Source organism: Cydia strobilella, chromosome Z (genome assembly GCF_947568885.1).
Source record: "Cydia strobilella chromosome Z, ilCydStro3.1, whole genome shotgun sequence".
Taxonomy (NCBI): Eukaryota; Metazoa; Arthropoda; class Insecta; order Lepidoptera; family Tortricidae; genus Cydia; species Cydia strobilella.
The window spans coordinates 18,860,481-18,875,541 of NC_086068.1; the positions used below are offsets into that span (position 1 = coordinate 18,860,481).

Genomic DNA, 15,061 nt, shown 5'->3' on the forward strand with positions numbered 1-15,061 from the left:
TTGCGTAATGGTATTATGGTACGGAACGCGACTCGCACTTGGCCGGTTTTTGTGTTTTATTTGGTTTGCGTTTGTTTCCTTATTATCACCAGCACATATATACTGTTAATTTATTCCTATGGCCCAGCAATCACGCCAACAGCTAAGGACTTGTTTGGTTTCAAGTACGGTTTTTTTTTTATTTTCGAATTTCATTAGGCACATGGGGCAAGATAGGGTTGACGGCCGTAGTTTTAAAGTGATAAACTGATGAAGAATTGCGGATTTGAATTTATTTATTCTTCTCTTGTAGAACGGTGAAAAAGTATAAAAGAAAGTCAAATAGAGGAGAGTGGTTAGAGGCCAAGAAAAAAGCGGTGGATGCTGTTATAAAGGGAAGATGGGGTACATGTTAGCTGTAAACACATTTTCTGTCTCTCAGACGACTTAAGAAATAAAAGTAAAACAGTTCGTGAGAAGGTATTAGACGATGGACCCAATATCCAAAAATTGAAGTTTTGTTTAGGCCCTAAATATAATATTTCTATGAATCATTCTTATCTTGTCCGGTAGGGGTTCCCCCATCTTACCATACCTGGGGGGCAAGATGGAGAGTAGGCACTTTTGGCCATTTTAATTTATTTTTAATTTAATTATCTAACTAGAGAGTTCCTAGTAAGTGTTGATTATGAAAGACTGATTACCAAAGATAATAATAAAAATAACAAAAACTTAAAAAGAATAGCATTTTTAGTTTTATTGGACTTGAAACTTTAAGTATACCGTCATTCCCACCTCTCCCCTACATTTCTTGACGTTGACGCAAAAATGACGTAGTTTAACATTCAGGGTGTTGTTTTATAACACTACAAATTGAGATAACTAATCTATTGACGACCGGTCTGGCCTACTTACTGCCTGCAAAGCCGATGGTCTTGGGTTCGAATTCCGATAAGGGCATATATTTGTGTGATGAAAACATATATTTATTCCTGAGTCATGGTTGTTATCTATGTATTTAAGTATATATTTATCTATATAGTAAGTATGTATGTATATTCTCGCCTAGTACCCATAATACTCCCAATATTTATAAATAACAACAGAAATACATTTTACGCGATTAAGTCCCGTGGAGATAAATAATAATGAGAAATACATCATCTGTGAAAATTTCAACTGTCTAGCTATCACGGTTCATGAGATACAGCCTGGTGACAGACGGAACGGACGGACAGACGGACAGCGGAGTCTTAGTAATAGGGTCCCGTCTTTACCCTTTGGGTACGGAACCCTAAAAATGATGTAAAATGCTCATATTTTGATTATTGGTAAAAATCGTCCTTGACGTTGAAAATCCTGTCTTTTCACACCCGTTTACAATAAGTATGTAATAATAATAATTTTGTTCATTTTGGTAAATAAAGGATATTGTAATTTGAAATTATTTTATTATTTATATATAAGGTGCTAACAAATTAGCTACAGAAATTTTACGAGATGGTACTTTACACTAGAACAATTAACTTTTAACAGAAATTAAGAAATTTTCTCATAATTTTTATTTTATTTACCGAACAAAATAAATAAACTATAATTATATCTAAAAAATAATCATCATGTATTTAACTGCTTGTCTTAAATGTCATTGTCAACGTGTCATTTGATTTATCAACGTGAAGTGGCCAGTTACGTTTTATATTTAAAAGAGGTTTTAGAATCTGTTCAATGAGGTCTCATTTAATTATCTCATTAACAGAGTTTTTTTACAAAGCAAATTTGTTTTCCAATTTTCTCAAAATAACATCATAAAACCTATAATGTTTCATACTTACATATATATACTGTAAAGATATCGGTAGCTAATTTGTTAGCACCTTTATAAGGCAAACAAAGAAGTACAAAGCCGTAAGCAGGTATTAAATTAATACCCAAATTATATTGTGTATATTAATAAATTTGAAATATATGTTATTAATAACGTAATAATATACAAATATAAGCATAGAGTAATAAATTAATAAGCCTGCAGTATTTGAAATGTCCGTAATATGTACAATTCCGAAATACGGGTACCACGGATGTTGCGCCACAAAATCTCGTATGTCAAGGTGTTTCGGCTAAAAACGCCCTGGCAGACTTATATATTCCTGAATTAGGGGTCCCGATGGTCACCTTTGAGAGCGTATGCCAAGCACTTCCGGCAGGAATCATACTGGCAGATTTCGCTTTTCTGTATCTACCAGTAAATTTTTAACTTATGCCATAGCTATTATTGCAGTATCAGATGGGTTAAATGACCGGCCCTTTTCGCACCGGAAGTGGCTATCTTTTTTGTACTTCCGGCCAGTTCCGCCGTGGCAGACTATCAAATTCGGACTTAGCATCACTTTTATGGGAAACCATTGTGCATCTCATCGCGGTATCACGTTGGTTCGAAACTTTACTGCCGGCTCTCCAACCATAGGGATTAAGAAGCTTATAGTTTGTCAGAGGACTGTCTCATTTCAAACAGACAGAGAGAATCATACTACTCATATCTTTGTATTACACTTCCGTCGAAGGCTTAGTATTGCGTTTCCTTATAGTGTACCGGTGATGCAGTGTGTCCTGCAGTATAATTATCTGCACTTATGATACTATCTGCACTTAGGATTAGACTGAAAGTGGGAATGATGCGCATATTTTTGGTAGGCGTTTACGCTCCAGTAGACCGGGGTGCGAGTATCTCACAGCGCGTTTGGGATGAAAGGCAGATATTTTGGGATGAACTGAGAGAGGTTTTGAAAGTATGTAAGAGTAATGAAAGATTAGTTTTGTTAGGTGACTTCAATGGCTGGGTAGGAATAAAAAGGGACGGATTTGAAAAGGTTCTTGGAATGTACGGTGACGAGAGAGTGAATGATAATGGGAGAAGCGTGTTAGAAATTTGCCAAGAGTGGAACCTTTGTGTAACAAACACGATGTTTGACCACAAATGGATTCACCTATACACTCGAGAGGCGGAGAATGTTAGGAAAAGTATGATTGACTTTGTGATAGTGGATGAAAGAATTAGGAAGAATGTTATCGACTCCAGGGTGTATCGAGGGTCGGGTATCCATACTGACCACTTCCTGGTAATGTGCCGATTAAGTGGCTTGTTTAAAGGATGGAGACAACGACCCTATACAGTTACTGCCGATTTAAAAAGAATAAAAGTGGAGAATTTGCAACAAGAAGGAGTAAATGATGAGTATAGGAGTAGATTAAAAACCGAATTCAATGGTATGGATGAGATTAGTGAGACTGAACAATTGTGGAATAGTTTTAAAAATAAAGTAGTAAGTGTGGCAAGTGAAGTATGTGGAGTGAGGAAGAGGCACAAAGGAAAAAAGGAGAAGAATGTTTGGTGGGATAAAGAAGTGCAAGAAGCTGTGTGTAAGAAGAAACAGTTGTGGTTGAATTGGTTAGCCACAAGAGCTAACCAAAGAAATCACACGGCTTCACGACTTCGTCATAAGTCAGTGAAGCGAAAAAGGATTATAGAAGAATGAAAGTTTTAGTAGACAGAAAGAAAGACGAACAGAAAGATAAAATGGAAGAAAGGCTGTCTCAAGATTTCCAAACAAATATAAAGTTTTTCTGGAAGTCCGTTCGTTTAGCCAGGGGTAACACCCAGAGTTCTGAGCTAAAGTCAATAAAAGACAAGAATGGAAGATTAGTGAATGAGGAAGAATGCATCTTAGAAAGATGGAAAGAGTATTTTGAAAGTTTGTTTGATAAAGAGGAGGCAAGCACGTCAATTTCGGAGTTGAATGAAAGCATTGAGAACGTGTCGGAGAACGAAGATAGTATTAGCATGGATTGAAATTGTGAAAGCGTTGAAAGGAATGAAATCAGGAAAGGCTGCAGGATATGATAGAGTTTCTGTCGAGATGCTGAAAGCTGGACAAGGCATTGTAGCAAGTCAGTTGTACCGCCTTTTCAATATGTGCTTGAGAACCGGTCAAGTGCCCAGGGACTGGTGCAAGGCCGTCATTGTACCTCTTTACAAAGGAAAGGGATCACAACTGAATTGCAAAAACTACAGAGGCATTAGCTTACTCAGCGTCGTCGGCAAATTGTATGCAAAGATATTGATTGAAAGAGTAGTGAAAGAAACCGATGAGAAAGTATGGGATGCACAAGCGGGATTCCGAAAGGGTATGGGATGTACGGATCAAGTCTTTTCCTTGCGATGCATAGCCGAAAAGCATTTGGCTAAAGGTCAGAAGGTCTATTGCGCTTTCGTGGATTTGGAAAAGGCTTATGACAGAGTGGTGAGGAATGAACTTTGGTCGCTACTGTCGGTGTATGGATTGAGCGGCCGTCTCATTCAGGCACTGAAATCGCTCTATGAGGATTCCAGTGCTTGTGTGAGAGTAAACGGGTCGTACACTGAGTGGTTTAGCATCGAAAAGGGTGTTAGGCAGGGATGTGTAGCGTCACCGTGGCTGTTTAATCTGTTCATGGACAGTAGTTTGCATGATTTGAGAAATGATGAATGTGGGCTGAGAATGAGTGGGTTACCCGTCAAATGTCTTCTTTACGCTGATGACCTGGTATTGCTAGCGTCATCGGGTGAAGAGTTGCAGGAGATGGTAACTAGAATGCTTGGATCTTTTGAAAGGAAAGGAATGAAAATTAATGTAAGTAAGACGAAAGTAATGGTATTTGAAAAGGAAGAATATATGACAAACTGTGAAATTTTGATTGGTCAAGAAAGAGTAGAACAAGTGAAAGAGTTTGTGTATCTGGGAACCTTATTCACTAGGGACGTTAAGCATGATAAAGATATTGAAAGGAGAGTGAGTGCTGGAAATCGCGTGAATGGGGCACTTAATGCTTTTATGAGCAGCCAGAAGGTGTCGCAAAAGGCACGGTTGGCTGTGCATAGAGGGGTGCTGGTGCCTACACTTATGTATGGTAGCGAAAGTTGGGTATGGCAGAAGAGGCATCAGAGCCAAGTGAATGCAGTGGAAATGAGAGCGTTGAGAAGTGTTTGTGGTGTGAGATTACAAGATAGAATTAGGAACAGTGTGATAAGGGAAAAGTGTGGACTGAACGAAGATGTAGTGACAAAAATTGAGAAAGGTATGTTGAGATGGTTTGGACACGTGGAAAGAATGAGTGAAAGAAGGCTAACAAAGAGAGTGTATAAAGGAGAGGTAGAAACGGGAGTTGGAAGGGGCAGACCTCGGCGGACTTTCTCTGATCAGATCGGGGAAATCCTGAAGAAAGGCCAGGTCAAGAGCACCCTAAACCGGCGAGCGTGTATGAGGAATGTTATGAAAGTGAAGGAAGCGAAAGAGGTATGTCAGGATCGCAGCAAGTGGAAATCCGTGGTCTCTGCCTACCCCTCCGGGAAATAGGCGTGATTATATGTATGTATGTATGTATGTATGATTATGGTAGTTTTCTGTTTAGATTACTCCATTTGGGTTGAATTTTAATTGATTGACAAGTTTCTTGTTGATTTGTATAAAATTAGGCTGGTTTGTTAATATAAGCTCCTCATTGTGTTCTGTCTGTAGTTGTCGGGGCAAGCCGTCGACCTCATCGTCGACTGATTCAATATTAACTCCACTGTTGTTGCAAACGAACAATTGCAACTTACAGTCCTTGCCTAGAGAGGAAGATCATTTGAATTAATCATCAATTAATATAAATTGTATTTAAAAATTACTGCAGAATAATTACACTGAATGTAAACACACCAACCCATGTGTAAAATAATATTACATAAGTATCGCTGCTCATGACGAATTAAAAACACATGTGTTTACCGTTACTCTTTGTATTAGTTAGAGTTAGACCAAGAAAAGCTCTGCAACGAGTTTGGTAGCATACGGGCGTGTTATTTATACGTCATAATTTCATAGAAGTTTGACATTTAAAACAACACTTGCACTGCGTGTGCTATCAAAATCGTTGCAGACTTATCTTGGTCTAATTCTACGCATACCTATGTAGGTAAATAGTTGAATGCCTACCTAGGCCAAGCAATAAGAAGGTATAGAGGGAAATGCAAGGAACACAATTTTTAACTTCGTAGCGTTGTTTGGACTAGTTAGGAGTTGAACATATCAAAAGTCCCCGGCCGTAACCCTGGTGCTGGGGGGAGGGGGGTTTGAAGGTTCCATTTTTCGGTTTTTCGATTATATCTCGGAAACTATGCGTCTGAGCGACTTGGCCACTTATACAAAATGAAAAGAGATTTAATTTGTTACAAGTTTTATTCAGTCAAGTTTTTCGATATCTTGTATAGTTTTTGATATATCCGCTCTTGAAGGTTTATTTAGGGCTCTTATTTTTATCTTGATTATCTACATCAGTAAAGATGCTAGGCCGGGTTTGGTAACGTTTTCGTATAAATCGGGGGTGCTGAATTCATTTATGGTATCAACAATACACCTTTCCGAAGTAAAAACATATAAACTTTAAACAAATAACTTTTTTTTAACTCCTCTTCACGCTTAAACAGCTGAATCGATTTAGTTGAAATTTGGTAAATAGGTGTTTTAAGTCCCGAGACAGGATATAATATAGTTTTTATCTCAAAAATCATACTTTGAAGGTGTGAAATTTGGTGTGAGGGGAATTCAGCGTCTTCGCCGAAGTTGAATTCCTGTTGTCTTTCTGTGTTTCTGTTGTTGTCGCTCGACATGTTTCACTCCGTACCGAGAAGCGTCATCAGGAGCTTGCGTCGACGGTGACGGACCGGCGCAGACTGCGGGCCGCAGCCCTCCGCGCCCGATGACTCGGCGCCCGCGCCGATGGCAGCAGGGGGGGCGAGAAACTACCCTCGTTTACGGCATTATTGTCAAATGATGGGTTGCACACAACACTCACTACGTCATTCGCTAATGTTTCGTCCACACTGTCCACCGACGTAGTACCCAATACAGTTTTCCAGCTCGGAGGCACTGACCAACCACAATCACGGTTAAAATTCGGATGACGACCAATTTCGATAGCCTCCCGTACTTTTCGCTGAATCACAAACTTTTCTTTCGCCAGCACGGTTACCTTATCGAAACGTATATAGTGAGTCGAATCCAAATCCAATACGTGTTCCGTCACCGCAGAACCCCGGCTATCCCTGTTCTTCATACTACGTATGTGCTTGGACAATCTGGTGGAAATGTTTCGGCCCGTCTCTCCTATGTAGTTTTTCCTACAGGAGCAAGGAATCATGTATACATCCGGACTGTTCAAAGGCTCCCTATCCTTTGGCGAACGCAGCACCTGTCCTAGCTTCATATGAGGACGGAAAATCGTCTTAATGCAGTATCTCCGGCGTAATAAGGGTCCGATTTTATCCGTCACGCCCTTAATGTAAGGTAGGTATGGGGGCAATCTCTCTGCCGTAGTTAAACGGGGACGCGCTGATGCGTTCGCAACACGATAACTCTGCCTCCAGTTAAAGCCATTGCATTCCAATACACACCTCACGTGACCCAGCTCATGGTCCAAGTACTGCGGATCACAGAGGTTCAAGGCCCGATTAAACAGTGTTCTGGGCACAGGGCTGCGGCCCGCAGTCTGCGCCGGTCCGTCACCGTCGACGCAAGCTCCTGATGACGCTCCTCGGTACGGAGTGAAACATGTCGAGCGTTTTCGACTTAAAACACGTGAGTGACCCGTTATTAATATATTTAATATGTCTGTGTCTCACGGAAGTTTTGTTATTAAAACATCCCAAATATTATTTAAATAGGTTCAGCGGTTATTGATTCCCCATACAAATTTCCACCCCACTTTTCACACCCTTAAAAGATGATTTTGGTTATAAAAACTATCATATGTACTGTCCCGGGACTCAAACCATCTGTACCAAATTTCAACGAAATCGGTTCAGCGGTTTAAGCGTAAAGAAGTTTAAATTTTTTTTTTTTTTTAATTTTGTTTTTACTTAGGAATGGTGTCAATGTTGATACCATAAATGAATTCAGCACCCCCGATTTATACGAAAACGATCCCAAACCCGGCCTAGCAGCTTCACCGATGTAGATAATCATGAAAAAAATGAGAGCCCTAAATAAACCTTCAAGAGTGGATATCTCAAAAACTATACAAGATATCGAAAAACTTGACTGAATAAAACTTGTAACAAACTAAATCTCTTTTCATTTTGTATAAGTGGCCAAGTCGCTCAGATGCATAGTTTCCGAGATATAATCGAAAAACCGAAAAATGGAATCTTCAAACCCCGCTCTCCCCCCAGCACCAGGGTTATGGCCGGGGACTTTTGATATGTTCATCTCCTAACTAGTCCAAACAAAGCTACGAAGTTAAAAATTGTGTTCCTTGCATTTCCCTCTATAGCTGTTTTTGGACATTTATTTCCTGACCTAACCGAAATGCTTATGTCATATAATACCTGTTACCCTATCCTATAGTTATTATGAGAGAAGGCCAAAATCAACGAAATAGAAATCGACATCGACATCGAAGTTGAAGGCCTATACTAAGTAAAATTTAAAATTTCAGTATCTTCCGTGTACTAAATCAATATAAATAATAAAATCAAGTTCAATATAAATAATATGTGTCGTTGTTGACTCGGCGATAAAAGAATTGAGATCTATACGGGTGCCAAGTTTTGTGCTGTGTAGAAAATCCTGAAATTATAAAGAATTTGACTTGGCTAGTTTTTACCAACAAACCAAATTTTAGAAATATAACATAAACAAATATAATAGCTTATCTATACGTATAAAACTAGCCAAGACAAATTATTTATAATTTCAGGATTTTCCAGGTCATCTGGAAGTGGGTTAGGTTTCTGATCTACAAGTCAGTGAGAGTCATAAATTAGCCGGTTTTTAAACGTGAAATCAATAACTGTTTGAGCTACGTTTATGAAACTTTGTATTCTAGACAAGTAGACAAGGTAAGAGGCTTGAATAAATGTGCCTTTCATATGCGCAGGTTAAATAGCTTTCAAGTTGTAAAGGGTCGAAATGGTTCGTGTAAATATTACACACGGTTGCTGCGTCGCCAGTTCCTTTTTTTTAAACTTGGCTGGACACGCTACCGCGTCTACATATGCAGTGTTTTTCATAACACTTTTAGGAAAATAAACATATTGCACCAAAAATAATCTTAATACGAAAGTGGAGGACCCGCACGAAATCACCTGATTTTCCTCTCTGGATATTGGCATTATTGAAAATATTTTGATACAATTAGATATATATTGACATAGCTATGCCCTTACGTTTGATTATAAGAGTTAGGAGCATTTAAAAACTTGTATAAAAACTGTTTTTTACTCCTAATTCTTATAATAGTAAAAAAATCCAAAAAGTCTGACGAAGGGGCATAGTAATAGGTATACATCAACTTATATCAAAATATTTTTCATAATGTCAATATCCATAGAGGAAAATGGGGACTACGTTTGTATGTATACATACCGTACAAAGGATAACATACATACTTATTAAGTAGTTCGCTTGCTACTAAGTTAAGTTTTGATGCGTGGTATGTGTAAAGGCGGGATTCCACCATTGTGCGGCACTGTGCGGCACCAGCATATTCAGTACAAAAATGCTGGAGCCGCACAGTGCCGCACACTGGTGGAATCTTTGAAATTAGGGTAAAAATATTTAAAAACAATGTTTAAATTGCTCAAGGCAGCAACTTATTACAATTTACACAACATTATTTACAGGCTTGATTGGAGAAAAATATGTAAAGTTAAAACCTCTGTAGTTCTTATGATTTAGCACATTAATCAACACCATGAGTTAGGGTCTAGTGTTATTTGGCTTCGGTTTTCTGTAAGGTCCTTCCCCTGTTTCACTGTTTTTAATTAATATTTACCATAGGCTATCTACTTTTCAGGCAGTAATGAAGCATATAATCAGGACTCACTCCTCAATTCTCGGGCTATATCCATGAGCTCGGGGTTGGACTCCGCGTTCGGGCAGCGGCGCCGGAAGACGTCTCGATCCAACAGGTAACTACGTAGGTACTAGTACATTTGGTTTTCACTTGTTCAATAAACCATACATTTTTAAAAGTCGATTTTACGGGGTCTCGATAACCGCAACAGTTAAAATAGTTACAGGGCGTTTTTATTTAGAATTAGAGTCCGTAACGTAATGGAATTCAAGAGTTCCACCCACCAAAAATAGTTATTTGTTATACAAGGGTGCAAAGTTGTATTTTACCCGCGAGTGTTTTAACGCACGAGAAGTAAAATACATTTGCACCCGTGTGTAACACAAAACTTTTCCCCTCACTATAGCGAGTAAAGTAAAGTGCAGCATCCACAGGCGTTAGATCATCTTCATCACTGGAATCACTCATTCTTTTACGATAATACGATATTATAACAGAAAACTGCAAGTTGTGTGTTTTTACGGCGAGAAAACTTTTTTGTTGATATTTGACAATGTTGACATTTCTGACGATAATCGTCAGAAATATTAGTGAACAAAGCCTAAAACCAAAGCCAGTGCGGTGCTAACCTAACAGCCCCTGCCACTTCGATTATCAGCGCACTGGCCCGTTATTTACCTATTTATTTACATCCTTCAATCCTTCACTTGCCTTCGGTCTTGGTTGTATTTTCATCGTGAACAGCCGGTCATAAGTATGAGATGGTGTGATGGCCAAGCATGTTTGTTTGATAAAACAATAAATGTAGTTTTCGGTCAGCTTATGTTAGCCTAAACCTGCGGCGCAGATGGTCAACTTCCAAATACGTTTATTGTTCTATGAAATGAGTGATCAATGTTATAAATATAAGACGTTTCCCACTCATCACACATTTTACGCCCCCATTTTGAGGTACCTCAAGTACCTACGTCCACGTCATACGACATTTAATAACAAAAAATTAGTTACCTATACTTATGAAAACTCATGTTTCTAATACTATGTAAATTTAGTGAACCGATGATATAATTCGACTAACTACTGAATAGCGTAACGGAGCGGGTTGCGCTTAAGTGTGGGATTATCTTACCCTAGCCTCATTAAAATAATGTCACACACGATTATTGACGGTGCCATTGAACGTCGGGAAGGAAATTACTTTCCCATTATGCCATACATTGCTCATTCGTAACCCTAACATGATCGTTATAGAATAGGACTTGATCAGTATACCTATTTAGTGTACATTTAGTACCTTTTATGCCTTTTCTGTTTAAGTTTTTAACACTATACCCTGTACCTAACGGCTAAATATAAGACTATATCTTATTATCTGTCAACCCCACATTGCATTTTATTATTGTTTAAGAGAATTAGAATTGACTGGTTCGATTCCAGCCTTGGGAACTGGAGGCCTTGGTCACTTTTTCTTGGTATATGACATTTATTTCAGTTTATAATTTATAAAGTAGTAATTTTTACTTGATGTGTAACAAAAAAAAATAATAAAAAAAAATTGTTCTAATAGTATTTATTGGCACTGCCATCTCTCTCGCTAGCTCGGAATCAGCTGAGTTGATTCTATGAGGAGGTCGAACCATACTGTTCTACCTTAGGGGGGCAGGGGATGCCATAAGCCTTCAGTAAGAAATACTTATTTTCGTATGTGTATTCATTTTAATCTTTATTATTCTCTTTATTTGTTTTCCTTCTTAGGCCAGGTAATCTATATATATAAACGCAAAAGTCCTGACTAACTGACTGACTGACTCACTTAAATCAACGCCTAGCCCAAACCGTTGTACCTAGAGAGCTGAATTTTTCTCAATAGATAGCTTTTATGACGTTAGTATCCACTAAGAAGGAGTTTTTCAAAATTCATCCCCTAAGGTGGTGAAAAAGGGGTTGAAAGTTTGTATGGAGATCATAAATTTTTTTGAGTGCGGGACTTGAAACTTTGTATAAAGGCATATTATTAAAAGACTAGAAAAGTAATTTCAGCGTTTTTGAAAATTCGTCCCTTAAGGTGGTGAAAAAGGGGTAGAAAGTTTGTATGGAGGTCAAACATTTTTTTAAGTGCGCGACTAGAATCTTTGCATAAAGGCACGTTATTAGAATACAAGAAAAGTGATTTCAGCGTTTTAAAAAATTCATCCCCTAAAGTGGTTAAAAAGGGGTTGAAAGTTTGTCGTGGTCCTAATTTTATTTTAAGCTAGGTACTTGAAACTTCATAGAAATATATATAATTAAAAGACAAAAAAACTTGTTTCAGCATTATTGAAAATTCATCCCCCAAGGTGATAAAAATGGGGTTGAAAGTTTTATTTTATTTTATTTTATTTATTAAGTACATCCACATCGTATGTATTACATATGTTGCATTAAAATTGTGTCAAGGTACTTCACCTGATACAGTACGACAATTAAGGAGTACATAGCGTTGACTGTGTATAATAGGACTGGGAACGAGATCTTAAACTATACATAAAAAGAAACATTAAATTTTTAAAACAATTAACAATTAACTAATATATACATTATTTTCAATTTTACGGCAATCCTTAAACAAATTAATAAATACTAATACAAATGGTTTACTACTACTATTTTCGTTTTGGCAATATCTTAGATTTAAATATAGGTAGATGGTCGTGAAAGATGTCAATGAAATTTTTGCGAGTAGTAAGACTATTGTAACTCGAGCATATTCGTACCACGGGGGCCTGCAGACCAATGTTTGTCCTGGTAACTGGTATAGAAAAGGGTTTAGCAATAGGCCGTCGCGGGTAGTTGTGGGGAGTGGTGAACGAGATTTTCTCAATTAGTTTGCTGCAATTTACCTGTCCGTTCACTACCTTATGTAGGAAGCACAAGTCTAGCATTCGGCGCCGATCATGTAAGCTGTGCATATTGTATCTGGCAAGCCGGCAATCATAGGTATTTCTATGTGAGAATCCAGGTGTATGAAACGCAAGATGTCTTGTGAATGCTCTCTGTATACTTTCAATACGCTGTGAGTGAACATGATAGTAGGGGTTCCATACAATTGAGGCGGATTCTAGATGGCTGCGTACAGGGGTGTTATAAAAAATAATTTTAGTTTGTTCATGTCTAAAACAATTAGAGTTTCTCCTTATGAAGCCAAGCATTTGTGCAGCCTTTTTAACTACTGCATCAATGTGTGCGCGGAATTTCAATTCACTGTCGAGTATAACTCCAAGGTCTCTAACTTCAGCAACTTCCGTTAACTCGACGCCGCCAATGCGATACTTAGTCACAAGCGGTTTTTTCTTTCTGCAATATTCTATAAAAAAACACTTCTTTACGTTTAGAGTCATTCTATTCTTATTGCACCAGGACATTACGTTAGTTAGGTCGCTTTGGAGCATTCTGGCATCCGACTCGCAAGACACTGATTTATAGATTTGTAGGTCATCTGCGTATAGTGAATAGTTAGAGTGTTTTATGTGGCCCGTAATATCGTTAATGAATATTAAGAAAAGCACCGGTCCCAAATGCGACCCTTGTGGAACTCCCGATTCGGCATAGTAAGTTAGTGATTGGTAGCCATGTACAACCACACTTTGCGGCCTGTTAGCGAGATACGACTCAAACCAGCTCAACCAGTCATAGCCTACACCGAAGAGACTCAGCTTTTTCAGTAGGATTGCGTGATCGACTTTATCAAATGCGCTACTGAAGTCAGTGTATATAGTGTCTACTTGTGAACCTCTATCAACCTGCTGGCATAGATCAGTAACAAAAGGCACGAGATTAGTCATCACTGATCGACCAGGTCTGAACCCGTGTTGATAATCTGACAGACTGGTTTCCGCCAATCCTGATAGTATAGGCACAATAAGGGACTCGAACAGCTTTGAGAAACACGATAAGATTGAAATCGGACGATAGTTTTGCACATCAGCTTCGTCGCCTTTCTTGTAAACTGGCACAATTCGAGCCTCTTTCCACACATCAGGAAAGCGGCCCTCCGTGAGTGACCGATTAAATATCAGATAAAGTGGTAAAGTCAAAGCCGATCTACACCGTTTCACGAATATAGGGGGTATACCGTCGGGTCCAGCACCTTTTGAACAATCAAGTTTTTTGATAGCCCGCAGTATTTCTGATTCGGTCAGATGTATTTTGTTAATACAACTTGTGCTTGGTTCGTCTCCTGTAACCCCGTTACTAGAGTTCTTTGATATATACACGGACGAAAAGTGTTTGGCAAATAGATTAGCTATATTAAGTCCACTTTCAGCTATGTCATTATTCAGATGCATCTTCGCGGGGAGAGTAGACCGACCACCTCTTTTCTTTTTAATAAAACTCCAAAATGCCTTAGGGTCACTTGGAATGTTTGCTTCAATAGTTTCTTTATAGTGTTTGTAGCATTCATCATACAGCTTATGGCACCGACTACGCAGGAGTTTGAACTCTATTTCGTCACGAGGGTTTTGATATTTGCGATACCTAAGCCGAATTTTATTTTTCTCCCCCAGGAGTTTTATAAGAGCCTGGCTGAACCATGAGGGATAATTTGACTTTTTAGTTTTTAGTTTCGGTACGAATTTGCCAATGAGATCATTAGTTAATTTATAAAATACGCCAGTCATTTCATTGACATCCTTCAAGCTCGATAGCCTACTCTGCCAATCTACGCCTTTTATTTCCTTAACTAACTCATCATATGCTGCCTTATGATAATTGTACCTGATATGTGCTTTCGGTTTTAAATGACTTGTGTTGCGAATGAAAGTTTGTATGTAGATCAAATATTTTTTTGAGTGCGGGAGTTGAATCTTTGTATAAAGGCATATTATTAGAATACAAGAAAAGTAATTTAAGCGTTTTTAAATATTCATCCCCTAAAATGATTAAAAAGGGGTTGAAAGTGAATTTATTACCAATGCTTTGAAACTTCTTAGAAATGGCATTGTATAAGATTCCAAAAAAGTTATTTCAACGTTCTTAAAAATTCAACCCCTAAAGGGGTTAAAAAGGGGATGTAAGTTTATATGTGGTACAAATTTTCTTTTAAGCTAGGAACTTGAAACTTGGTAAAAAAGGCATTATATTAAAATAGACGAAAACTGATTACTTACACCGTTTTTGAAAAGTTTGTATTAATAGTTTCGGGAGCGAATATTTTTTTTAAATAGTGGAC

The 15,061-nt window shown here is 38.2% G+C and overlaps 1 protein-coding gene across 1 annotated transcript in view; it reads left to right on the plus strand.

Moving 5' to 3' along the window:
- The window catches only part of LOC134754471 (uncharacterized), a 169,613-nt gene that overhangs the window by 11,517 nt on the left and 143,035 nt on the right, over positions 1-15,061 (plus strand). The window contains exon 3 of the mRNA XM_063690805.1: positions 9,853-9,967. Within this exon, the coding sequence (XP_063546875.1) occupies positions 9,853-9,967 (115 nt within the window). The remainder of the gene's footprint in view (positions 1-9,852; positions 9,968-15,061) is intronic.